This window comes from Lemur catta, chromosome 9, assembly GCF_020740605.2.
Source record: "Lemur catta isolate mLemCat1 chromosome 9, mLemCat1.pri, whole genome shotgun sequence".
Classification (NCBI taxonomy): Eukaryota; Metazoa; Chordata; class Mammalia; order Primates; family Lemuridae; genus Lemur; species Lemur catta.
In genome coordinates this window covers 3,595,231-3,623,212 of record NC_059136.1, presented here as the reverse complement: position 1 = coordinate 3,623,212, position 27,982 = coordinate 3,595,231, and the positions used below count along the sequence as shown (strand labels likewise).

The 27,982-nt window shown below is 43.1% G+C and overlaps 1 protein-coding gene and 1 long non-coding RNA gene across 16 annotated transcripts in view; one reads left to right on the top strand and one right to left on the bottom strand.

Moving 5' to 3' along the window:
- PDE8A (phosphodiesterase 8A) overlaps positions 1–25,332 on the top strand; it is a 134,581-nt gene extending 109,249 nt beyond the window's left edge. For 9 of the 15 annotated variants that reach the window (XM_045561613.1, XM_045561607.1, XM_045561608.1 and 6 more), the window contains 5 exons: positions 517–734; positions 2,098–2,230; positions 4,958–5,125; positions 13,175–13,304; positions 14,406–15,777. In XM_045561613.1, coding sequence (XP_045417569.1) covers positions 517–734; positions 2,098–2,230; positions 4,958–5,125; positions 13,175–13,304; positions 14,406–14,512 — 756 coding nt within the window. In that variant the 3' untranslated portion in view covers positions 14,513–15,777. Of the gene's footprint in view, positions 1–516; positions 735–2,097; positions 2,231–2,470; positions 2,880–4,957; positions 5,126–5,488; positions 6,059–12,222; positions 12,773–13,174; positions 13,305–14,350; positions 15,778–24,943 lie in introns of those variants that run through there. The other 6 variants (XR_006737401.1, XM_045561609.1, XM_045561610.1 and 3 more) reach the window with 6 other exon arrangements.
- LOC123645088 lies at positions 18–26,542 on the bottom strand. Its single transcript, XR_006737402.1, has 5 exons — positions 26,324–26,542; positions 14,179–14,632; positions 13,750–13,859; positions 6,582–6,629; positions 18–3,584 (listed from the first exon to the last, which is right to left on the bottom strand). It is a non-coding gene; the product is annotated as an uncharacterized LOC123645088 (long non-coding RNA).
- Between the last annotated feature and the right edge of the window lie 1,440 nt (positions 26,543–27,982).

The window sequence follows — 27,982 nt, the reverse complement described above, 5'->3', positions numbered from 1 at the left end:
ATACATATTCATAGAGCTACAATTTTTAAAAGTATTTATTGAAACGTAACCTACATACCATTCACCCAATTAAAGTTAAAATTGAATTTTAATTTAGATCAAATAAGACCAGTCCCCAATTAATATGATATATATTTTTAAAAATTACTCTTTTCTTATTTAGTAATATTAGTTTATGTTGGTCTAAGTATCTCAGGATAAGGACTTTTTTATGTGATGGGTTTAGAGGAAGTGGCTGGCTGAGGAGGTGACTCCTATCTGTTGAGGACACACTGCACTCTGGTAAGTCCTTAACTTGTATGAGACTCTGAGAATCAGATGTTTCCTAATAAACCCATGCAAAGATGTAACTGTTTCAGAGTGGAGAGAGGAAAACTGGCTTTGCTCACACAATATGCTTTTCTTAGAAATCTGAAGTATGCTTAGTGTAACGTAATAGGTGAGAAAGAAAACTATACAGAAGGCTTCTTTTCCTTCATGTCATACGCTAGTTTTTAAAAGCTCTCTTGTTTTCAGGAAACTTTAGATCCAGTGGACAAGGTTGCTGCGCTCATTGCAGCCACCATTCATGATGTCGATCACCCTGGGAGAACCAGCTCCTTCCTGTGCAATGCTGGCAGTGAGCTCGCCATTCTGTACAATGACATTGCTGTGCTGGAGAGCCACCACGCGGCCTTGGCCTTCCAGCTGACCACTGGAGATGATAAATGCAATATCTTTAAAAACATGGAGAGGTAAGAACAACAATTGGGAAGCAGGTTGGTCTCTTTTTTTTAACAACTTTATGGAGAGAATTCACATGTTATACAGTTCACCCATTTAAAGCATACAGTGGTTTTCAGTATATTCACAGTCAGCTTTAGAACATGTTTATTACCCTCTCAAGAAAACCTCAAATTCATAAGCAGTCCCTTTCCATTCCCCCTCAGCTGCCCTAGCCCTAGGCAACCGCTGATCCACTTTTATAGATTTACCAGTTTACCTGTTTTCAAGGTTCAGTCCCAGAAGATGTAGACATCTTACAGCTCTGCCTGGAATACTCCGCCCTCCTTGCCCAGCAAACCTTTCCTTGTCATTGTCTCTGTTTACATGTCACTTCCTTGGGGAAGCCATCCTTGATCTCTCACACTCAGTTAAACCCTCTAATTATTCAGTTCCAGGTTCCTTCATAGCACATATCACAGTTTTTATAAAATAATAATTTGTTTAATGTCTGATTAGATTCTTAAGCTCTTCAAGGTCACAGGTGTCATGTCTTGTTTATCACTGTACTCTCGGCGTCTAACACAGTGCCTAGTACATGGTAGGAACTTAGTGAATAGCAGTTGAAGAAAATACTGATTCATTTGGATTTTATAAAGGAAGTTTTTTAAAAGGGGATTCCCAATTTTACAAAACTCCCTTCTGCCATGTTCTAGGATTTCAGAGGTATAGTTAAAAGTCATTTTTATTCATATTTGCTTATAGATACATCAGTTATCAATGGAAACCTACACAGGACCCTGCTAACTTTCCAGGGAAACGAATTGGATGACAGCAGAAAAGGAGTTGAATAGAGTTTTTTTTCATAGTCTTTTATACCTTTCAAATTTTGAATTGCCTCTTCAAAAATATGAATTTTTAAAGATACTAAAACAAAACCAAGGGGTAGAAGAAAAGGTGTCAAGTGCTCCCTGTGATTTTTGCAGTTATTGGAAGGTCTGCTCTCAAAGTTCTCTGGGCACTAAAATTGTTGGGTCTTAAGGTACCTTCGTGTGGGGTGCAGTCCTTATAACCCAGAGCTCCATCTTCATTAAGAGAACTGGCTTTGTTCACCCCTACTACATTCTATCTTACTTTATAGCTGTAATGCTTATCTTGTTGTCATTCTATAGTATGATACATATAGGTCTTAGAATAAAGTCTTGCCCATAGCCTTTGATGTTAACTTTGGTTCATGAGCAAGGAGAACCTGAACAAGACACTCACCTGTGATTCCACGTTCTTTCAAAGTGGGCCTTGCAACTGCACCAGACACCTAACCCAGGTGACAGATTGTTTTCAGGAGTACCTGTCTGGATAAGTCATCTACAGCAGCCTCTGATTTGTCTGAAACAGGAATGACTATCGGACACTGCGCCAGGGGATTATTGACATGGTCCTAGCCACAGAAATGACAAAGCACTTCGAACATGTTAACAAATTCGTCAACAGCATCAACAAACCCTTGGCAGCACTAGAAGAAAGTGAGGTAAGGGATACTTACTGCAGCGAGAACCTGTGTTTGGGGTCCCTGTGCCTCTGAGTTGTGGAAACACACGGGCTAGGATACGAGCCACAGAAGGGTTCCCTCAGTGGGCTCACTGAATTTAAGTTTTTATTGGTTAAAAAATTAAAGTGTAAAAAACTTGGCAGAAAAAAAATAAGACATCTAAATAGATGCAAAAACTTGAAGGGAAAGTCAAATTTTGGGTAAACTAACTTGGGACAGGTAGACCGTTCCTGCGCTTTTCACCCCGGTGCCCTCCGCCTTTCTTGGACATCATGGGACTAGTCGGAGCCCTTGAGGTCTCTCAGCAGCCACTCCACTGGGTACGTTTCATGGCAGCAGCAGCAGCTGACCCCTGTTGGTCCACATGTCACAGGAAAGTGGGGGTTGGGAAAGACCTTATGACATTGTTTTTGCCCCTTATGTCTGCATTTGAGGAATGGAGTCCACGACAGGCACCTGGCAAGAAAAGCATTAAACCTCTGGCCTGGCCCCAGTTGAGGAAGCAGACAGACCCGAACCCCCGTCCCAGCTCTACTCCACCGTTTCCATGTCATAGATATCTCAATACGCAGGACCGACGGGCCTGGCACTTGATAACTAGTACCTGTTATGCTGGATTTATTGTGAGGTCAGTAGCCTGGAGAATCCATATTTTCATGAACTGCCTTCCTCTAAGGCCCACACAGCTGCCCTACCACACAGCCACTGGACATCCTGGCAGTGGCCCTGTCTTCTCCACCACCTTCCCTCCACCAGCTCCTGTCACCACCCCCGAGGTATTTGCCACACACAGGGATGACTTACCCTCTCAGGCTAGGATCCCAATTCCTTGACTTCTAACTGCATTTTACTTATGCAACTCATTTCTTTGGCCATGGCCTTTGTCTTCTGTAATAGCATGTTACCCCTGACACTTATCTCTGGTTTAACCTGATGTTGAAACCTCTTGAGAACTCTAATCCTTCCTTTCCCTGTTCTCCCAGTTTGTCGGCCTACCCTCGGCCTTGCTCCCTTTCCAAGGACTTTCGGTGCAGAAGTGCCCACACCAGCCCCTGTCATTGGCTCCTGCCCTGCCATTTTGGATAGGGCTGATTGTTACCTGGCCACCGCTCCTGGTTGACCCCGTGCCACAGCAGGAAACCACATACCTGTCAGTCTGGGCTGAATCCTCTGTTCCGCTTAACAGCCACGTTCCTCATGTCTGTTGTCAGCGCATGGGGCTCTTTCTGAGAGACTGAAAGCCATGTCCAGGGGGTCAGGGCAGAAGAACATGAAAGAGTAGCTTCCAGGCTGGCAGCACCACTCTGCAGTCCACCCAGCAGTACCAACAGATCTGAAGAAAGAAGGGTCAGCAGTGGAAACTGGAGCCAGGAGTAGTCATTCTGGTACTTTGTGGGGCCCATTCTCAGGGCACTGCCTGCCCATCCAGATGGCAGATCTGTTTCCATTGAGATGGGACCATCAGGCCTTACATGACTGCTACTGCACATTGAAATCACATGACTAACTCCTGTGGAAGGTTGGTCCATGGGCATGAATCAGATTGGAGAGACTTGCTTTGTCATTACTCTGCCCCCGTATTCTCTCCCTTAACCTGAATTCCCTTCAGAGGGCCTACAACTGGAGGGTCAGTGACATTGTGGATTGAGAATCCATATCCAGTGGGGCTCCTTCTGAAGCAGACACGTGGCACTGTGAATGGAAGGGAGCCGGGATTAAAGGTAGAGGAGCTTAAGTTCTTATCCTGACTCAGCTGCGTAGCTTTGGATAAATCATTTATAAAATGTCCTCATTTATAAAATGTTATAACAAATAATACTTTTCATGCTCATCGTAAGATCTTACGAATACAGATCAAAATTAAGTCCTTTATACATCAAAACTATTGGGAGGCTAAGAAAGGAAGATGGCTTGAGGCCAGGAGTTCCAGATCAGCCTGAGCAACATAGTGAGACCCTATCTCTACAAAACAAACAAAAAATAGAAAAATTAGCCAGGCATGGTGGCATGCATCTGTAGTCCCAGCTACGTGGATCAGTTGAGCCCAGGAGTTGGAGGCTGTAGTGAGCTATGTTGATCCCACAATACTCCAACATGGGCAAAAGAGTAAGACAGTGTCTCTAAAATAACAAACAAGCAGGGCAATGTAAGGGAATATCAGACATGCTCATACTTGACATGATTTGGTACCCTGAAGGCTAATTCTCAAGATCACACCATCACAGGGCTGGGTGAGGATTGGCTTCTGAGCAGCAGGGACCCTGGTGGACCACAAGAGCCTGTTTGTTGTGAGGGCAGAGAAATTTTTTATTTTTCAGTTCATATTCTTTTTCAGTAAATTATTATATAGATGAGATTTCCATAATATATTTTTATGTGTATATAAAATATAAAGATATATTTTATATACACATAAAAGGAGGAGAGGAGAAAGAGGCAAGGAAAGGGGTGGGGCAGACACGCCAACTCCCAGGGCTACCCTCCCCTCCTGGGTCCTGCTGGAATCTCACTGGGGCTTGGTTTCTCCTGTGTACAGTGAGAGGCCAAGCACAATGCTTAAAGTGTCCTCAGCACTGTCTTGTGGGACCCTTAACTTACAGACCCCAGCCAGTGCAATTTTTGTGTTTACAATGGGGCCACACCAGTAGGACAGGGTTGGCACCAGGGGATCCATTTTGATTCCTTTGAATTCTACTTATGTTGTAGGAGACTGAAAAAAATCAGGAAGCCATAAACTCTATGCTCAGGACTCCAGAGAATCGGACTCTAATCAAACGAATGCTGATTAAGTGTGCTGATGTGTCCAATCCCTGCCGACCCCTAGAGTCCTGCATCGAGTGGGCTGCACGCATTTCAGAAGAGTATTTTTCTCAGGTAGGTAAGATGCTGCCTCTTAAGTTTCAAGAGGGAGAGAAAGAGAAACCATAAGAGGTAACGGACCCAGGTGTGACAGTTCACACCTGTAATCCAAGGACTTTGGGAGGCTGAGGTGGGAGGATCAGTTGAGTAAAAGAGGTCAAGGTTACAGTGAGCTGTGATCGTCCCACTGCACTCCACCCTGGGTGACAGAGTGAGACCCTGTCTCAAAAGGGAAAAAAAAAAAAACTAATGCACTTAAAACTAGGAAATTGGGTTCTAGGTGAAGTTCTGTCCTTGAACATTTTTTGTATTGCATGTTTGCTAGTAATGAATTTTTTTCCGTATCTGAGAATGTTTATTTTGCCTTCATTTTTGCAGGCTATAGAATCCTGGGGTGACAACTTTCTCCTAAAAGCACTTTAAAGGAGTCATCTGCCTTTGTGTTCTGAGTAGGAAAAAAAATCATCCTAGGGCAGAAAAAACTGTAGAAAATATCTTGGCTGAGGTTTTGGTGGAAGACAGACACATACAGAATCAAGAAGCCCAGTGAACCGTAACTCATGTCGGCATGTCATAGTCAAGCAGCTAGCAAGCCAAAGAGAAAGAAGAAAAATCTTAAAATCAACTGGAGAAAAATGACACTTAAAACAATGATTCTCATGTCTTCTGACTTCCTGTCAGAAACAATGAAGGCTCGAACACACTAGAACAACATCTTTAAAGTGCTGTTAGGAGAAAACTTTAAACCCAGAATTCTGTATCCAGTGAAAATATCCTTTAAAAATTAAGACAAAATAAAACACATTCTCAGATAAGGAAAAACTAGTAGAATTCATCACCAGGAAACCTACAATACAAGAAATGCTAAAGGAAGTAATTAAGGCTGAAAGAAAATGTATCAAGATGCAAACCTGGATATTCAAGAGGGAATGAAGAGCACCAAAAATGGTAAACACCTGGGTAACTACAAAGACCTTTTTGTTCTCTGAAACACATAGAACGTCTATAAGCAAAAGTTATCATGTTGCAATGTAGGATGTATAACATATGGAACAGTAAGATATATGACAGCCATAACAGTAAGGATAAGGGAAAGAAAATGGGGTCCAAGTTTTCTACATTTCACACAAAGTAATACAATGTTAGTTCAGTAGACTCTAAAGTGAATGATATATATTGTATTCCCTAGAGCAGTCATTGCAACTTAAAGCTAATAGAATTATTATAATGGAATTACAAAATACATTAATACAAAGAAGGCAGGAAAGTAGAAACAGAGGAACCAAAAACCAAGGGGACAAATAAATAGTAAAATTGTAGGTCTAACTAATCATATCAATACTTCCATTAAATGGTAGTGAGCTAAACACTCTAATTAAAAAAGTTCCTCAGGATAGATTATTTTAAAAAAAGATACCCAAATACATGCAGTCTACAAAAGACATTTAAAATATAAAGAATAGATACTTACTTTGATACATCTTTCAAAGTCAATGGACAGGAAAAGATACCATGCATACTGTAAGCACAAAAAGAGTGGAATGGCCATGTTAATTTATTATCTGAGATAAAGCGGGATACTTCATAATGGTAAAATAGTTCTGTATAGAGACATAATAATCATAAATGTATGTGCACTAATAACAGAGGTTCAAAATAAATGAAACAAAGCTGATAGAATCAGGGATAGACAGACATAGTTAGAACAAACCACATTCTGAAAACACAGATTGACGTGATTTTATACAGAAAATTCTACGGAATGTACAAACCGTATCAGTGAAGACAAAGATAATGCCCACGACACCAACCACCACCTTACATTAGCTAATATTTATGGAATACTAAACTCTGTGTCTACAGAATATACAATCTTTAAATATACATGATACCTTCACAAAGATAGATCACATACTAGGCTACTAAAAAGTTTCAATAAGTTTAGAAGGATTGAAATTAAACAGAATGTTCTCTGACCATAATGCAATTAAATCAGAAATCAACAACAATCAGGTATCTAGGAAAACACCAAATATTTGGAAATTGAACAACAACTTCTAAATAACCCAAGGGTCAAATAACAAGGGGTATTATAATTAAATGATAATGAAAATATATCAAAATCATGGGTCAAACCTAAAACAGTACCTAGAGGGAGATTTATAATTTTAGTTTATTATTAGGAAAAAAGAAAGCCTAAAATTAATAATGTAGATTTTACCTTAAGAAACTAGAAAAAGACAAAGTAAACCCAAAGTAAGTGGAAGAAATAATATAAAAGCAAAAAATGAAATAGAACACTACCTGTAAAAAAAATTAACAAAGCCAAAAGTTAATTCTTTAACAAGATTAACAAAATTGGTAAATATAACTAGACTAATCAAGAGACTAAGAGATAGATAACACAAATGACCAATATTAGGAATGAAAAGAGGGATTATCACAAATCTTACATTAAAAGGATAATAAAATTATGAACATTACAGCAACAAACTTGACAAGTAAACAAATTTCTTAAAACTACTAAAACTGACAAGATGAAACAATAACCCTGACTAAACTTATGTTAAAGAAATTCTTCATCAAAAACTTTCCCACAAAGAAAACTGAGGAATTCTATCAAAGGAAGAAATAATGTCAGTGTTACAAATTTTATCAGAAAATACAGAAGAAAGGAACACTTCCCAACTCATTTGATGAGGACTTTATTATCCTGTTACTTAAACCTGAAAAAGACAATAGAATCCATTATCCTCATAAACACAGATGCAGAGATAATTAATTAAACAATATACAAAAAAGATAATACATCATCACCAAGTAGTGTTTTTCCCAAGAACGTAGAGTTGAGTTTAATAATTGAAAAAAAATCAATTATAATTTACCACTTGCTAATTGAATAAAAGAGAAAAACCCTAAGATTATTTCTGTAAGTGCAAAAAAAGCATTTGACAAAATTCAACATCCATTCATCATAAAAACTCTTGGCAAAGGCCAGGCGTGGTGGCTCACACCTGTAATCCTAGCACTCTGGGAGGCCGAGGCAGGTGGATCGTTTGAACTCAGGAGTTCAAGACCAGCCTGAGCAAGAGCGAGACCCCATCTCTACTAAAAATAGAAAGAAATTAGCTGGAAAACTAAAAATATATATAGAAAAAATTAGCTGGGTATGGTGACGCATGCCTATAGTCCCAGCTACTTGTGAGGCTGAGGCAGGAGGATCGCTTGAGCCCAGGAGTTTGAGGTTGCTGTGAGGTAGGCTGACACCACAGCACTTTAGCCCGGGCAACAGAGTGAGACTCTGTCTCAGAAAAAACAAACTCTTGGCAAATTAGGACTAGAAGGGAAAGGTGGGCATCTACAAAAACATACAGCTAACAGTGTGTCTGATGGTGAGCTACTAAGTACATTCTCCATAAGACTGGAATCATGAGGGTGCCCATTCTTACCACTCCTGTTCCACACTGCACCAGCAGTCCTCGTCACTGCAACAGGCAAGGGAGAGGAAGACCGATGACGAACAGAAAGTAAGACATGCATTTCTGTTTGCAGATGACATGATTTTATACAGAAAATTCTAAGGAATGTACAAAACAATTACTAGCATTAATAAATGGATTTTATTTAGGAAAGTCATAGGACACAAGCTCAATATACAAAAGTCAATTGTATTTTATATACCAACAACAATCAGAAAATGAAACTAAAAACACAATCCTATTTATAATAGTAATAAAAGACAAAAATTACTTAGGAGTAAATTTAATAAAAGATGACCAGACCTTTAACAATGAAAACCACAAAACATTGTTGAGAAATTAAAGAACACCCCAATAAATGGGGAGACATACCATGTTCACATATTGGAAAACTCAAATGTTAACATTGAGTTCTCCACAGATTAATATATCAATTCAATGCAATCTTAATCAAAATCCCAGCAGGCTTTTTTTTTTCTTTTTTCTTTTTTGCAGAAATTGACAAACTGATTCTAAATTGTATAGGAAAATGTGAAGGACCTTAAATAAGCAAAGCAAACTTGGAAAACAAAAAATTGGAAGACTTAGCCTATTTGGCTTCAAAACTTACAATAATCAAGACAACAAATACATCTATGGAACAAAATAGAAATCCCAGAAACAAACCACATATCTACAGTCACTGGGGAAATATAAAATTTTTTCAGCAAGTGATGTTGGACAATTGAATATCCCTCTGAGAAAAAAAAAAAAACAATGAACTTCAGCTCCTTCTATCTCATACCATAGAGAAATATCAATTCACGATGGATCACAGACCTAAACACAACAGCTAAAACTATCAAGTGTTTAGAGAAAAAACATAGCAGAGTATCTTCACAGTTAGGAAGTAGACAAAGATTTCTTAAATACAGAAAGCAACAACCATAAAAAGAAAATTTGATAAATTAGACTTCCTCAGAATTCAAAAAGTACTCATTCTAATACAGTTAGGAAAATGAGTAAACAAGCTATACTGGAGAAATATGTATATAAGTCATATCTGACAAAGGACTGTACCTTCAGAGTATATAAAGAACATCTCAATTATAAAAAGACAAATCACCCACTTAGAAATGGTCAAATATTTTCACAGATACTTCACAAAAGCTATCATGAAAAGCCAATAAGCACATGAAAAAATGCTGAACATCATTAGTCATCTGGGAAATTCAAATTAAAACCAAAATGAAATACCCTCTACACACCCAGTAGAATGGCTAAAAATTGCAAAGACTGACAACACCAAGTGTTGGTGAAGGTTTAGAGCAAGTAGAATTAATATTATCAGTGATAGATGTATAAAAATGCTACAATCACTCTGGGAAGCAATTTATCAGTTTCCTTTCCCCCCCTTTTTTTTGTGGTAGAACTTAACATAAAATATAGCATCTTAGATCATGTGGTATTTTCCTTCATTCTCTTAATGTGATATATTACATTGATTTTCATACGTCTGTACTTCTTTAGGGACAGTTTCTGTCATTGTATTTTCTTCCTTTGAACGGGCCATGTTTTGCAGTATGCTTTATAATTTTTGTTGAAAATTGAGCATTTGAAAAAACAGCTACCTTCTCAGTCTTTGCAGACCAGCCCTGAACTTTGGGGTTAGTCCAACATGAAAGCATGTCGTCTTGGGTCTTTTCTGAGCATGCCTTGCCTGGGCCTGCACGTGACCTTCTTAATTCCCCTATGTACACACTGCTTTCTAATGTCTTGGTTTCCCAAAGAGTCTGTCCCAGATTCTATGCAGGGTCTTGGATGCTCTATTATATGTCTCTGCCCATATCTTTCCCCCGACTGTCTGCATGTTAGTCATCCCCATGCAGCTTTCTCACGTCATAGTCATTGCTTTGCCACCTGGGAAGCCGAGTTAGGTGAAACAAAGACCAGTTCTTCAGGCAGCACACAGACTTGTTAGAATGGTGACCTATATGAAGGCATGGGCCACAGCCGACCTCAGTGGAGAGAACTGGAGACCTAGAAGCTCCATGTACTTGTCACATTGGGCCAAAGAGGAGAAATCTGAGCACAACGGCTTTCACTGACCTTGAACCAGCCAGCTGCTTCCCCGTGGCTAGGGAGGGCAGGGCCTGAGAGCAGCATGCACAGAAAAGCCTCCAATCCAGGAATGACTGAGCCTCTACTGTGGCTGCCTAGAGAGCTGGTTCAGCATCCAGCATGACCAGGAGAGTGCCCACCCTGGAGCTCTCCCTGCACACCATGGCACAGACTCACATGCAGGGTAGGGATGCCAGCCTGTGGCCAACAGCAGGGGCTTCACCAGCCGACAGAGGCTCAGGCCAAGCCAGGGCTCCCCACTCCTCTTACCAGAGCACGTGAATCCTGGCTTCCACGCGTCCCGGAGTCCTGGCCTGGAGGCACAGGGCTCTTACTGGCTTTGCCCAGCCCCACGGTCAGCACAGGCCTCTTTCTTGGCACCTGTCCCCAGCACCATCAACACTCACCTAGCATAAGTGCACCTCTGAGCAGTGTGCAAGGTACAGTCCCATCCCAGGAAAACCTCCAGAGGTTTACCTGCTGTCCTCAAGTGGAGAGATCCCGGGGAAAAGCTGGAGAGAGTCATCTTCACTGCCAGGAATAGTCCCCCGCCTTTAACTGGGGCCTCTGTTCTAGTGATGTGGCCTCAGGTCCACGTCTGCACAGGGCAGAGTGGCCACAACTGCCAACCGGTCCCAGGAGCAGCTCCAACCAGAGCAGGCTGAATCCCTACAGCCCCTCGGGCAGTTGCCAGGCCTCAGCTGAGGACAGGATAGAGGAGGAGTGAAACAGAGGAGGGACCCTGGTTTGCCCTCATGAACATTTCCTGGGATTGGGGTGGGCAGGCACCCAGGTACCCCTGAGAGAGGGTTTTCTTTTGGTCTTGCTAAACACCCAAACTCTTGTCTGGGTGTTGGCTACTCACAAGTTATGTCTTTTACACTCAGAATAGCACTTCTACCTCCCCCAAATAGCCAACAGAGCTCTCCCTAGCCTTGCTCCACATGGCCACTGCTCCTTGCTAAGAGCTTTCACATGCCCCCATGCCCAGACCCTCTGGAAGATGCTGCATCATGTCAGAAAGTTCTTCTGCCCAGCTTCTCCCATAGAACCAACTCCTGCACCCATGCTAGGCTCCCTTGAGTCATTCACATTCACTCTGTTGTTGTTCTTCTGTGTATACAGCCACTCTTCCTCATCTTCCTCACCACACCTGGCCCCAGGGGAGAACGTGCAGCATGGCGGCCACCATCTCACCTGGCCCACACACATGCTGGGGTCCTAACTAAAAGGCCCAGATCTCACCCCCAGCTCCCTCCCAGGGTACTTGACCTTGTGCTCGCCCTGTCGTCTCGACCCACTGTCTGACCGTGGCTTCCAGCGCTGGCTGCCACGGGGGTCTCACAGGGACTCCAGTCGCCTACCCTCAGACCCCTTTGAGTAACATTCTTCCAGTCCCCAGCTGCCCTGGGGGCCTCACCTCACCCTTTTCTCCAGGACCTCAGGCAAAAGTGAAACCTTAAACATCCGGTATCTTTCAAGATAAACTTGCCTTTTCCCCCAGGGTCTTAATTGTCTTAATTATGTTTTCAGTTTTTGTACATCTCTCTGGAATCCTGAAGATGTTCTGGAAGAGTTTGACTACAGTACACAAAAACTCTTCAACTTTCAGCTTTTTTTTTTTTTAAAACCTCCAGGATCTCAAGGGTGTTTAAAACATTTTCAAATAAAATAAATCCAGCCATAGGTAAGAAGTGGCCATCAGGCTCTTCTCTGTGACGCAAGGGCCGTTCCTTTCTTGCTGCTGTGGCCTGGCATGGGGCACTCCAGGCGTTTCCTGCGTGGGAGGACGGCTACACCATGATGGGAATGAGAAAGAAAAGAAACTTCTTCTCTGAGGAATTCCGGCACCCTTTAATTATCAGGCCCAGAGAGGCATTTAAATGTGACAGCAGCCGTCTCACCCCCTTGAACTAAGTAAGCTATACAAACTCTAGACTGTGTTGCCACCAGTAGCCATAAATTAGCCTAACACGGCCATATGCTAGATACATAATTCATACCTTATAATCCAATAAGATAAACCCAATCACTAATCAATGTCATTTCTATAAACCAATAAAAATTCCTGATGAACAGCTTTTATAATGACAACCTCTTCTTTATTCTCTGGAACATTTCCCAGGGTTTCCCAGAAAGTTGTCCTTAACCTTGGCACAAATAAACTTTCTATATTAATTTTGCCTCAGTTTCTTTCTTTAGGTCGACAGCAGCAACAGAGGCTAACCACACATACTCTTTGGGATCTTACCCGAGGAGCTTGGAGCTTCCAGATGTTGAAAACATTGTCTGGATGGGGTGTCCTCAGGTCCCCCGGCATGACATGGAGTCGTCCCCACTCTGAGAACAGCTTGGTCTCTGGTAGCAGATCTGGTTTGCGTGGCCAGTGCTGCCATCAGCTCGTCACCAGCCCAGTCAGAGGCTCCCCCAGGTGGGGCAGAGCTGGGTGCCAGGGCTTGTGACTGTACCCTTTTCTGCTTTGCAGACTGATGAGGAGAAGCAGCAGGACTTGCCTGTGGTGATGCCGGTTTTTGACAGAAATACCTGCAGCATCCCCAAATCCCAGATCTCTTTCATTGACTACTTCATCACAGACATGTTTGATGCTTGGGATGGTAAGAAATCTTACAGCGTGTTTTCTTTTAAATAACGGGGAACTGCATATTAAATAGCAGATAGCACATCTGACTCTAGAATATGATTTGGGGCTTAGACTTTCAAGAGGGAGAGAAGAAATGAGGGCCCCTGAGAGCCAGGTGTTCTTTGTGCATTTCCTCGTTAACACCTGTTTTACCGATGAGGGGATTTAACTTGGGATCCCATAGCTAGCAGCAGAGGGGCGAGGGTTCAAAACCAATAGCACTGACTCCAAAACCCAGTGTTTCTACACAAGCCCTTTGCCATCTGCTGTCCCCAGCTTCCCCCGGGCCTCACTCTGTACCAGACTAGAGGGTGCTGGTGTCCCTCACTGATGCACGTCACTCTACCCTCACCTTCAGGTGGGACAAAGGAGCCTGTCAAATAAAAGGTGATCAGAGAAGAGGATCCCACTAGTGTTACCTGGGCATCTTGTGTCCTGAAGGCTGCATCTGTGGGGAGGGGCTGCGGGGGCTCCAAGTCAGATCCAGTCAGGGGGAGATGAGCTCCCGTCTCAGGGGCGTAGGGGTGCTCTGAGTGAGAACAGGGGTGTATGGTTGGGGAGAACTGAGGCAGAGGAAACAGCTGTGGTTTTGGGGGCAAACTGCAAGGTCTGTAGCAACCGCGTCCTTGACTAAGACAAGACTCAGGCCTCTCCAGGCCCCATTTCCTCCCCGCAGAGCTGGGGAAGGAGATGGCGTATGTGAGGCGTGGCAGCGGGAAGTGGGGGAGCACGGAAGAGGCAGTCAGGGTCTGGCCCCCGCACTGCCGTAAGATGTTTCCTGACACCTTAAGCCCAGAGGTGCTGGTTAATGGTAATTACGCAGAGTAGCTGCCTGCTGTCTTACTTACCAAAGTTACCAGCTGGACAGGTCGGCCCCAGAGGAGGTGCTGGCACTGCGTACAGGATTTAACTTCAGTAAACCCCGTTCATTCAGGTTTCTGGGTGTGTTTGCCCAGGTCTTTTTAGCATTATGCAAATGCATACTTCTTCTGTCCCTCTTCCTTAAAATGCTCTCACTAGAAACCCTATAAACCGAGGCTGTGAAAGGATGTTGCATTCCCATCTTTTTCTTCAGCCTTCGTAGACCTGCCTGATCTAATGCAGCATCTTGACAACAACTTCAAATACTGGAAAGGACTGGATGAAAGGAAGTTTCGGAGCCTCCGACCACCTCCCGAATAGTGTGGGACACTGCCCACGGCCCAGACGCTTTGTCCCTCTGGTTATTTGGAATTCCAGAGGACAGCCAGAGTTCCTTGGTCCTTTCAGTATTAGGCAGCACTGTCTCCCAGTCTGCAGAGCCTGTGAAAAGCACATGGAGGACATCAGTGAACTTCTGTAGCCACCATCCAATGCCATTCCCACAAAGTGAGACTTGGCCACTGTAGCTTGGGCCTGAGCTCTTCAGAAAGGCATACGAGACCCATTGTTTTCATCAGCTTTCTCTAAAACATGAGGTCTGGAGAGTCCCTGCAAAAGGTATTGATGGATTTCCTGCCAGCAACGGAGAGTATCCTCTTACAAACAATTTCTCTCAATTATGTTCAGACTTAAGAACAGCTGATGGCAATCGGATCTTTAGCAACTTTTCCACATCATAGAAGGTGCAATCACTCACTTCGGAACACTACTGAAAGTGACTTCTCTTTTAAAATTGAGTAGCAAATGATACATAAAAAGAAACTTTGAAGTTGATTATTAATATCAATTGTTAAAATGTTTTATTTATTTTATTAGAAGTTCAATGTTTTCTATGAATTTAAAAATACTTTGAAGTCAAAGCCAAAGCTAACTTCAGATGCCACGACCAAATTTACACGATTCATATTCATTAAGTATGTGTTACTTGGATACAGACTTATTTTCATAATACAAATCAAAATATAAAGTGACATTTTTTACTGCACTACAGAAATATTTGTATACATTAAACTCTCCTGATTGAGGCTGACTGGAAGAAGCTGTTCTGTTGGTGAGTCTTACTCTGCAGAGCTAAAGTAGAAGGCTGCTTCCCTGTGTAGAACCCAGGGCTCTGAAACTGCTCTAGCCATCTGATCTTTGCCGTCCGTGACTCCCCAAGGTAAAACTACACTCTTCTTGGTTTGCAAAGAAAAATTGGAACTTAATACTTTTTTCTTAAAGTTTTATAATTGAATTTCCAAAAGTCTGCCTTATTTTATACTCTTTCTATAAAATAGTCTCTATAAAAATGAAGAACAAAAATGGAATATTTAATGAATTGACATTTTATAACCAGCCTCTTTTCATCTGCAGTGGGAATCTTTGATTCCAGAAATTTATAAAGGTTCTATATCTTCACATTTCAAATGAGCATAATACCATAAAAAATGACACTTGATGACATTTCAAAGTGTTTGTCATTTCATTTTTAACTTGTATTTTCTTTCCAGATAAAAATGAAATTAAACTATTTGTTTTTAAGACATCACGTGTTGCCTTTTTTTGAGTTTTGCTTTATAACACTTACTGTTTAATCTTAATCTTTTTCTCTTGATAGTTAAATGACTTTTCCAAGGTCACACAGGGCCAGATGAGTATGTTGAAAAATCCCCTGAACTAACTTTAATCCACCACCTGGTACCTCTGAATGGGTGTTGAGTGATACCAGGCACACTGGAGCTGGCAGAGGGGCTCTCAAGGATGGGTCCCCGGTCTCTGACACCCATTCAGAGATGTCAGGACATTCTAGAAGGCCACAGGGCAAGCCCTTCAGGGGATCTTTATCTAAGGAAACAGAGGCTGCTTTTTCCTGTGTGAAGATATTTGACGTAAGATGACAGTTGTGTCCTGAGCTGGAAAGAAAGCTGTCCTTTCCACCAGGTACCAAGAAAGAAAAGGAAATGAACCACCCAAGGAATCCAACCATCTCAAGGTAGAGATAGCAGCACATACATGTGGAATCTGCACCACCAAGAGCTAGTAATAATCGAATAATCTGAAAGAGACTTTAAGAAAAATATGCTTAACGTGTTTACAGAGATAAAAGGAGGCCAGGTGCAGTGGCTCACTCCTGTAATCCTCGTAATCTGGGAGGCTGAGATGGGAGGATTTCTTTAGGCCAGGAGTTTGAGATCAGCCTGGGCAAGAGCGAGACCCCATCGCTACAAAATATAGAAGAATTAGCTGGACACAGTGGCGCATGCCTGTAGTCCCAGCGACTCCGGAGGCGGAGGCAGGAGGATCGCTTAAGCCCGGGAGATTGAGGGTGCTGTGAGCTAGGCTGACGCCACGGCACTCACTCTAGCCCGGGCAACACAGCGCGACTCTGTCTCAAAAAATATAAATAATTTATGGCCATATAGAGGAATACTATAAAGCTATAAAAAAGCATGAGGAGAGACTGTTGTTTTCCAGTTCCACATGTAAGGAACTTGGACGGCACCACTGCATTCTAACAGCAAGTAGAAAGCTGAACACGGCCAGGCATTGTGGCTCATGCCTGTCACTCAGCGCTCCGGGAGGCTGAGGTGGAAGGATCGATCCCCTGGGCCCGGGAGTTGAAGGCAAGCCCGCTGGGAGAGCGCTCTGGGCCGCCGGGGCCGTGCCGCGCTCGGCTGCGCGCCCGGGAAGCCGGAGAGTCGAGCGGAGCGTGGGGAGGGCGGGGACGGGAGGGCCACAGCGCCGCGGCGTCCTGAGCTCCCGCGGTCGCACGCAGCCCCGGGGCGGGGCAGGGCAGAGCCCCCTCAGAGGCCTCGCGTCTTGCACCGAGAAGGCCGACGGGGAGCGAGCTCCGCCAGTGCGTCCCTCAGGGACTGAGGCGAAACAAGGGAACCTTAAATAGCACGAAGTCACCAGCCTGGAAAAGGACAACGGTTTACGTGCTCACCTCACTTGAGCTGAACCTCAGGGAAAAGGCAGAGAAAAGTAGGAAGCGGCTTTGCTCCCCCAGGTCTTTAAAGCAACACCGACGTGGAGGAACTGGCCTCTGAGTCGCAAGGAAGCCGTTTCCCCGGGAGCGGGGCCAGCAGCGGCGAGGAAAGGCGTTATGAAAGCGGCCAGCCCACAACCAGCGCAGGAAGCAGCTGGATAAACTTGTGGACAGTTTGTCTCGTCCTGCTGTAAACAGAGGAAACTTCAAGAAGCCCTTTCACTGCACTCGAGCATCTCGAGGCACACAAGAGGCCCGAGCCTCCCCAGGCGAGCGCGCGGGCCCCGCCAACGGCTCTGCGGACCCGCAGCTGCGCCTCCAGGAAGCGGCCGGAAGCGCCGGGGCTGCGTCTGCGCACGCGCGGCTGAGTAGCGGGCGCGACACGCGCTTCCTCCGCCACACGGGCAGGCGCCGCCTTCCCACTCACCGAGGCCTGCGAGGCCGGTCTCGGCCCAGGGACGAGGTCCTGCTGCATCTAGAAAGGGAGGAAGCACAGGCAGCCTTCAGGAAGCAACAGCCGTGACCTGGAGGCCAAAAGCAGCACGGGCGAGAGCAATGCCTGAGGCGGCGGGGACGGCCGAGGCCGGTTAGCCTGGTGGTTATGGCTACGGAAATGGACAGTATATTCTCTGGTTTTTCTAAAAATAGGAGTAATGCTTTAACAATATGTCTGAGGATCTGTAGATATTAAGAATAAACTTCCTTCACGACAGCAAGTTTGGCCTCAAATGAGGCATCAGTTTCCAACTGCATCGTTCAGTTCAAATCACCCCCAAAGTGTTGAGCGATCTGGCCTCGGGCCTGGTCTGAGATCTCCGCCCACAGACCGGGAGAAGCCCAGCAGGAAAACTACTTCAGAAGAAAAGTACTATTTTCCTTCAAAATGACTCTTCCTTGGGAAGATTAACTTTGGAAAGCTGAAAATTAAAACCATTTTTTAACAGGCTCTATTCCACAAACTTGTAGTTTATAAAATTTCACACAAGATTAAAACTGAACAGAAAACAAGCCCCTACAAGCATAAAATTTGCTGCAATGTCCCACAATTTCTACCAGAGAGCAGCAAATTGAGCTGGGATTTCCTAGCAGCCGAAGTAAAAACAAAATGTCACTTCAAAACTGATAATGACAATATAATAAGCCAGTTCATTCCAGAGTCCTTTTTGTGGTAGAGATTTGAGAAAATTTCTCCTATGGGATACTCTTTAAAGTAGCCCTGGGACCTTTAACTAAATTGTGTATTTGTACTGTGACATCAAAACCCTTAGAACAAAGCTCCAAGGTCAGGTGTAATGTTGACCTTCATTGATCACAGGAAGGCCACTGTCTCTGCTTCACTGACACTGTAGTGGCTGTCCCAAATGATGATACTGCACTCGCCAATGACTGTTCTGGACATGTGACCGTATTCTGCCAATAAGCCACAAGGGGACGTCTACTGGGGGCACTTCCAAATTACATTCTCAATCCCACTGAGAGCTAAAGACAATCTGTCCTCCCCTCTTGGCTGATTGGGTCTGGATGTGACACCTAGAACTGAGACAGCCATGTTGCCACTAGCCTGAGGATAATGCCACCTCCAACAGTGGCAGTGTTGAGGGACAGAAGAAACCTGGGTTTTCAGTGTTGTCACTGAGCTGCTGGATCAGCCAGCCCTTGAACCCTCCAACCTCTAGACGTTCTGTTTAATGAGATAATAACCTGTCTTTATGGTTTCAATGGGGTCCCTTCAGGGTTCCACTTCTACAGAAACAAAATGTAAAAGCCCAATTTAGAGAGCAAAAATACAAAATTATAAGTGGGAACTTTTGTTACAGTGAAATACTGCATAAACAAAGCTATTCATCCCAGCATTACTCAAAAGATCAGAAGACTGGATACAACCTTTTTTTTTTTTTTTTTTTGAGACAGAGTGTTGCTTTGTTGCCCTGGCTAGAGTGAGTGCCGTGGCATCAGCCTAGCTCACAGCAACCTCAAACTCCTGGGCTCAAGCGATCCTACTGCCTCAGCCTCCCGAGTAGCTGGGACTACAGGCATGCGCCACCATGCCCGGCTAATTTTTTCTATATATATTTTTAGCTGTCCAGATAATTTATTTCTATTTTTAGTAGAGACGGGGTCTCACTCTTGCTCAGGCTGGTCTCGAACTCCTGACCTTGAGCGATCCACCCGCCTCGGCCTCCCAGAGTGCTAGGATTACAGGCATGAGCCACCACGCCCGGCCTGGATACAACCTTGATATCCATCACTAAGTGATTAGTAAATATATCCATCATAAGTTATTGGTCAAATACATGCACGATGGAATCTTAAAGAGCCATGAGAATGAAATGGGAAAGGCTCCTTGGTACCATTATGGAAAAGTAACCAGAATACACTAAGTGAAAAAGTGCAGAACACTGTGTATAATGTGCTTCGATATGTATTAAAAGGGGGAGAAATATATGTACTTTTTTGCTTATGGTATTAGTAATAAATATTTGTATATCAAATTACTCAAACACTGAACAACTTAAAACATACATTTATCATTTCACTTTCTGTGGGTCAGGAGTTTGGGAGTGGCTTAGCTGAATGGTTCTAGTTTAGTGTCTCTCATGTGGTTGTAGTAAAGACACTAGCCAGAGAGTGACAACAGTGAAATGGTAAAGTAAGCACTTCCAAAAATTCTCTCCTCCATAACAGCAGTAAGAAAACTGGCAAAAATGCTGGGCATAGTGGCTCACGCCTATAATCCTAGCACTTTAGGAGGCTGAGGTAGAAGGATTGCTAGAGCTCAGGAGTTCAAGACCAGCCTGAGCAACATATCAAGACCCTATTTTTACAAAAACAAATAAAAATAAAAAATTAGCCAGGCATGGTGGCATGCACCTGTGGTCCCAGCTACTTAGGAGGCTGAGGCAGAACGATCACTTGAGCCCAGAAGTTTGAGGTTGCAGTGAGCTGCGATGATGCCACTACACTCTAGCCTGGGAAACAGAGCAAGGGGGTGGGGGTAGAGGGAGAAATCAAGAAAGAAAAAGAAAACTGGCAAAAATAGCCTGGCATACAAAAGAAAGGGCAGATCATGGTTGGAGTTCCTTCAAAGTTTCGTTCCCAAAGAATTGTCATTATTCAACCTGTCTGGTAGATCCCTAGAAGACTCCATTTGCAAGGCTGTCTTTATTTGACTGGACTTGGAGCTTTCCCTGTCTTAAGGGTAACTGCATAATGCAATAATTATAAATTTGTGCAGATGAGCACACAATATATAAAGATTTATTGTGTATAATATAATATTAACAACACCAAGGAAGGGGGAAATAGAACTATATAGAAGCAAGGTCTTGTATAGTATTGAGATAAAGCTGGTATTAATCTGAACTAAATTGTTACAAATTAAGATGTTAATTTTAATACCCAGGACAACCACTAAGAAAATAACTCTAAAGATATGTAGTAAAAGAAATGATAAGGTAATTAAATGGTACACTTTAGAAAATACCTAACACAAAAGAAGGCAGTAATGGAGAAATAGAGAAATCAAAAAGATACAAGACATACAGCAAAACGTAAAGAGACATAAATCCTACCTTATCAGGAACTAAATTAATACAAATGAATTAAACACTCCAATTAAGGGTGGAGATTGTCAGAATGGATTTTAAAAAGACAATCAAACTATATGCTGTCTACAAGAGACATAGTTTAGATTTAGACACAAAAATGTTCAAACCAAAAGGATGCAAAAAAGATATACCATATAGACAGTAACTGAAAGAAAGCCAAGTGGCTATACTAATATACTAAAATAGAAATTGTTACTAGGGACAAAGAAGGACATTTTATAATAAAAGGGCCAATTTACCAAGAAGACATAACAATTATAAACACAGAGGTACTTAACAATATAGCACCAAAATATATGAGGCAAAAATTGACAGAATGGAAGGGAGAATTAGACAATTTAACAGTAATTACTTGGAGTCTTCAGTACTCCACTATCAATTACAGATAGAATAACTAGACAAAAGAATCAATAAGGAAATAGATTTGAACAACGCTCTAAGCCAACTTCACTTAAATGACACCTATAGGACATGACAAACAACAGAAAAATACGCCTTCCTCTCTAGTGCACATGGACCATTCTCTGTAATAGGCCATATAATAAGCTCTTTTACAATTCTCAACAAGTTTAATAGAATTGAACTCATACAAGGTATGTTCTCTGACCAAACCGGAATGAAATTAGAAATCAATAACAAAGGCAAAATTTAGAAATTCACAAATATGTGGAAATTAAACAATACAATCCTAAATCACCAACAGATCAAAGAATAAGTCACAAGAGAAATTAGAAAATGCTTTCATATGAATGAAAGTGAGAACACAACAAACTAAAATTTATGGAATGCAGCAAAAACATTGCTTAGAGAAGAATTTACAGCTGGAAATTATGTATTTTAAAAACAGCAAGCACAGTAGCTCACACCTATAATCCCACACTTTGGGAGGCTGAGACCAGAGACTCTTTTGAGCCCAGGAGTTCAAGACTAGTCTGGGCAACATAGCGAGACCTCATCTCTGCAAAAAATTTAAAAATTAGCCAGGTGTGGTGGCACGTCCCTGTAGTACCAGCTACTCAGGAGGCTAAGGTGGGAGGATCGCTTGAGCCCAGGAGTTTGAGGCTGCAGTGGGCTATGATTGTGCCACTGCCCAAAAAAACTAAAAAAGAAGAAAGGGCCAAGTGTGGTAGCTCATACCCGTAATGGCAGTACTTTGGGAGGCCAAGGCGGGAAAATCACTTGAGGCCAGGAGTTCAAGACCAGCCTGGGCAACATAGCAAGACCCTGTCTCTACAAAAAAAATACAAAAATTAGCCAGTCACAGTGACACACACCTGTGGTCCCAGCTACTCAGGAGGCTGAGGCAGGAAGATTGCTCGAGTCCAGAAGTTGGAGGTTACAGTGAGCTATAATGGCATCACTGCACTCTAGCCTGGGAGACAGAATGAGACCCCGTCTCTTAAAAAGGAAGAAGATGATCTCAAATCAACAAAATAACCTTCTACCTACCTTAGTAAATTAGTCAACGAAATGCAGACTAAACCCAGAGCAAGCAAAAGGAAGAAAATAAAAAACTATAGCAGAAATAAATGCAAAATAAAAGAAACAAAAACCATAGACAAAAATAAAACCAAAAGTTGGTTCTTTGAAAATGTGAATAAATTAAAAATCTTGAGCTAAACTGGTTAATAAAAAAAGAGAAGACTCGCATTGCTAAAATCATGAATGAAAGAGAGGACATCACTACCAACTTTACAGAAATAAAAAGGATAAGAGAATACGATGAATAATTGCATGCCAACATATTAGATAACCCAGGTAAAATACAGAAATTCCTATAAAGACACAAATTAATGAAACTGACTCAATAAGAAATGTAAAACTTGAATAGGCCCATAACAAGTAAAGATAGAATTAATAATCAAAAAAATTCCCATGAAGAGTAGCCCAGGACCAGATGCCATCACCACTGAATTCTATCAAATGTTTAAAAAAGAATTAACATCAGCTGGGCACGGTGGCTCACACCTGTAATCCTAGCACTCTGGGAGGCCAAGGCAGGCGGATCGTTTGAGCTCAGGAGCTCAAGACCAGCCTAAGCAAGAGTGAGACCCCCATCTCTACCACAAATGGAAAAATTAGCCGGGCATGGTGGTGCAAACCTGTAGTCCCAGCTACTTGGGAGGCTGAGGCAGGAGGATCGCTCAAGCCCAGGCATCTAAGGTTGCAGTGAGCTATGATGATGCCACAGCACTCTAGCCAGGGCAACAGAGTGAGACTCTGTCTCAAAAAAAGAAAAAACAAAAACAAAAACTTCCTAAAAATAAAAGAGGAAACACCTCCCAACTCATTTTGTAAGGCCAGTATTACCCTGATACCAAACTAGACTGTGGTATCACAAGAAAACTTACAGACCAGTATCTCTTATGAATGTGAACATTAAAAATCCCATATAATATACTAGCAAACCAAATGCAGCAACACATAAACGTGACTGTACATCACAGCCAAGTAGGACTTAGGAATGCAAGGTCAGTTCAACACACAAAAATCAGTGTCATACACCATACTGACAGAATCCAGAACAAAACCACATGGTTATCTCAACACAGAAAAAGCATTTGACAAAATTCACTTTTTCATGCTAAAAATACTCAATAGACTAGAATAGAAGGAACTTCCTTAATCTGATAAAGGGCAGCTACAAGAACCCCACGGCTAACTTCATACTTAATGGTGAAAGACTGAAAACTTTCCCCCCAAGATCAGTAATACGAGGATGTCCACGCTCATCGTTTCTATTCAATATTGTACTGAAAGTGTTCACCAAAGCAATTAGGCAAAAGAATGAAATAAAATGCATCAGATTGGAAAGGAAGAATTAAAACTATCTGAATTTGAACCAGGCAAAGTGGTAAACGCCTGTGGTCCAAGATACTTGGGAGGCAAAGGATCACTTAAACCGGGAGTTCAAGGCTGTAATGCACCACAATCGCACCTGTGAATAGTCACTACACTCCAGCCTGGGCAATGTAGTGAGACCCTTGTCTCTAAAAAACAAAACTATCTGCATTTGCAGATAACATGATGTTGTATATTGAAAGTCCTAAGAAATACACACACAAACCCCCACACACAAACTATTAGTATGAATAAACAAATGTAGCAAGGTTGCACGATACAAGAACAAAAGATATAAATCAGTTGTATTTCTTTTTTTTTGGAGACAGGGTCTCACTCTGTTGCCCAGGCCAGAGTGCAGGGGCATCATCATAGCTCACTGCAGCCTCAGACTCCGGGGTTTGAGTGATCCTCCTGCCTCACAGCATTCCAAGTAGCTGGGACCATAGGTGTGTGCCACCATGCCTGGCTAGTTTTTCTATTTTTGATAGAGACGGGGCGGGTCTCACTCTTGCTTAGGCTGATCTCGAACACCTGGCCTCATGCAATCCTCCCTCCGCAGCCTCCCAGAGTGCTGGGATTACAGGCCACGGCACCTGGCCATCCACAATTCTTACTACCATCACCTGTACCACAGCTCAGCAGATTCCTACTTCAGGTTATATTGAGTTAGTGATTTTTAATCTTCTTCAAAAATATTCTCACCCATAGTTGTTCCACATGGATTATTCAGTGGCCAATTCTCAGTGTCTTCACACTTGGCACTGATCCCTTGAGCAGCGTTGGTGACATCTCTTGACTCATCAAGAGCCAAGAGAAACCAGGCACAACCACCTGCTTTATTTCCTCATTGGCTACTGATACTGTCCCCCACATTCTCGACGGTTCCCCAGTGGCTCAGTCTTAAAAGGAGTTCATTTCTCTGACGTATTTCTTCCAGAGAAACTAACCCAGCACTGGTCAATGGCTTTTCCTGCCTGGCTAACAAATGAGCCACTCACACAAGCGCAACATCCGAAGCCCAGGTTTTTTCTTTTATTCACATGGTGGGTATGTGTCAATCATCTTTTAAAAAAGTCACGATGTGGTCATAGGCATGGCGTTCACAAGTTATTAACTGTGTCACTGCAATCTGTGGCGCAAAACAGTGCCACATGGCTTAATTCAGCCATCGCAGCATAAAACAGCCACACACAGTATATACGCACATGAGCGTTGCCGGGTTTCATACAATTTTATGGACACTGAAATTTGAATTTTCTGTAATTTTCACAGGTCACATTCTTTAAACATTCAGAAATGTAAAAGCCATTCTCAGTTCATGGCTCACGCGCAAGGGCCTGCAGCTGACCAGGACAAAGTGAGCATCGTTCACATTCCTCGCCTGTCCTCACGAGAAAAGGAGCAAACTCAAGCAGAGAGGAAGGGAGATGGGAAGGAATGGAGGGACAGAAAGAAAACGGGAGAATGCCAAGTGCTGGTTCTTTGAAACTATCAAAAAAACAGTCAAACACCTGACAAGTTTAATTCAGAAAAGAAAACATTAAAAATGAGACATAACAACCAGATGTGGAGTTTTCCTAACTACAAAACTAATAGTATTACGTATGTCAACGGAAAAAAAGCCAAAGTCTGTAAAATAATTTTAAAAAACTTTACTCTGAGCCAAATTTGAGGACCATGACCCGGAGCCACGCCCAAGAAGCCTTGAGCAACTGGACTGGCTGTGGCTGGGTTACAGTTTGGTTTTATACATTTCAGGGAGACAGGGGTTGCAGGGAAAGTCATAAATCAATGCGTGGGAATCATACATTGGTTTGGCCAGAAAAGGTGGAGGGTGGCTTACAGGTTAGGTGGGTTTTAAGACTCTTTGGCTTGTGATTGGTTAAAGACATGAAGCTTTGCCTAAAGGCTTGGAATGTTTTAACATAGGGAGCTGTTTAGCCACCGGACATAGATTTGTTGTATACCTTGAAGACCTGCAGGTTTGTCTTGCATATCCTTAGGCCTGTTAATGGGTTACAAAGGATGTCCCCAAGAAGGGAGGGGGCATGATGAGGCATGTCTGACCTCCCTCCTCCTGGCAGGCAATTTAGTTTTAGGATATTCCTTTGGCCCTGAGGGGGTCCACCCAGTCAGCCGGTGGGGAGGGGAGGGGGCTGAGCCTTAAAATTTTATTTTAGTTCACACATACTAATCAAATTGAAAATCTTGATGACATTGGCAATACAGGGAATAATTATGATATGGGGTAATTTGTTAAGCGGAATCAGCCGGGTTCTGATTTGGATTCCATAGCAGCTCTGAACCTTTCATCGCCTTCCAGCTATTTTACAACACTAAGTTGTAGTCACCTGAGAGCATGCAAAAAATTCTAGCCTAGAGAAACACAAATAAAACGGTTACGGACAGAGGTTTCGGCTGACTTTTCCTTATCTGCGGGAGAAGCCAGTTTTGTGTCCATTTGTAAGTTCGACATTCCTTTACTCCAGATAAATTTGTCCTTTGGCTTCTTTGAACTGATTGTAACATCGCAGTTACCTCATTGAGTTAAAAACCTTTAACATGTGTTCATTTTATTTCTATTTGCATGAAAGTTACTTCACTTTTGTTTGTTGAAAATAACAAAGAACCATATAGAAAAAAAAAAATTACCTCCAAAAGTTTCTGGGAGTACGTTCAAATCCTCAGCGGCCGTTGTATTCCTGACCCAGAAGGCACAAGACCGTCCAGTCTGTTTTATACCAAGAGCATGAAATCCTCTGACCCACAGAATCCAGGAGAGACAGCACGAGGGCAAACCGGGTGCAGCGGTTTAAACCCGGCTGCGCGTCCACCGGCCCGGAGAGATCTCTGGGGACAGCGTGTGGCCCGCCCCAGCCGGAAGCGGAAATCACCCCCGGGGCGGGGCGGGGCCGCCGGCCTGTGACGAGGTTCGGTAGCGCCGAGGAGCGCGGGGATCTGTTACTCACGCCAGCTGGAGCGCTGGCCGCGGCCCCCGTGCGGCCCCGTGTCGCCCCCCGTGCGGCCCCGTGTCGCCCCCCGTGCTCTTCCTGCTCCCAACCCTCCACCGCTCACCTAAAACCTACCTAGTGCCTCAGGTCTCAGAGGTGGCTGGGCCAGGAAGACGAAAACGATGGTGACACTGCCTCCCAGCGGAAGCGTGTGGAAAGCATCACAGCAAACCGCCCACTTACTGGTGTCGTTATATTGGTGATTTTCTGGATCCAGCTCTAACTTTTCCTCGCCCCTGACACCAAAGACCTGGGGGCCGGGGGTGGGGAGAAGTTTCTTTATGGAGAGCTGTATTTAGAAGGCAAGAGTATTTGCTGAGAATGCCTGACCCCACACCCAAAACTATAAACAAAAGTTTGCTGTCAATCAACGAGGGAGAAAGCTCTTCCTTACAGAATACTAACGAGTAAACAGGAAGGAATGACGGAGTCAGAGTATCTTCAGTAGATGCCAAAGCTAGTGGGCAAAAAGATCACGAGGAACAGGACATTTAGCTTCAAAATACCCCTCACTATGTGCTAACTACAAAGGGGAAGTTCACAGTGGAGAAGCCTGACGAAGGCTTTCATCCAAAGGCTCAAATTAAACATCATTAAAGAACGCGAGCTGAAATCCCGTGCCGAGAACACAGCACGGCTTCTCGGGTTCCTGCTGAAAAACGTAAATTAAATCCAGCTGGGAGGAAACATCAAACAAGCCCAAATGTTAGGACATTCTACAAAATAATAGGCCAATACGTTTCAAATTTTGACCTCAAAGTTAACAAAAGGAGGCTGAAGGGACATGAAAACTAGATGTGGTGACGCTGGGCCAGGGAAGACAGCCAGCCACGAGGGACGTTACTGGGGCAATTAGCAAAATGTGATCGATGGTCAGTTATGTAGTATTGTGACAATACTAAATTTCCTGATTTTGGTCACTATACTATGGTTTTAAAAAAAGTTTTTGTTCTTATAAGACACTAGTGTAAATGGGCACATCTCCAACTTACTGGGAAATGGATCCGAAAAAAAACGTGTTCATATATATATATATAAGGAGAGAGAATACGATAAAGCAATTGGGACAAAATATGAGCAACCAGTAAATAAATCTGGGTTGAGTATTTGGGAGTTCCTTGTACCATTCTTGCAACTTTTCTGTAAGTTTAAAATTCTTACCAAAATCAAGTTAAAAAACACACTTAAAAATTGCCTGCTGTATGCATCTGCTCACCGCAGCAGGCACGCAAGTAGCAGTGAAGGGCTGGAGCTTTGGAGCCAATCTGACCCATGTTCAAATTTCAGCTTTGCTACTTCC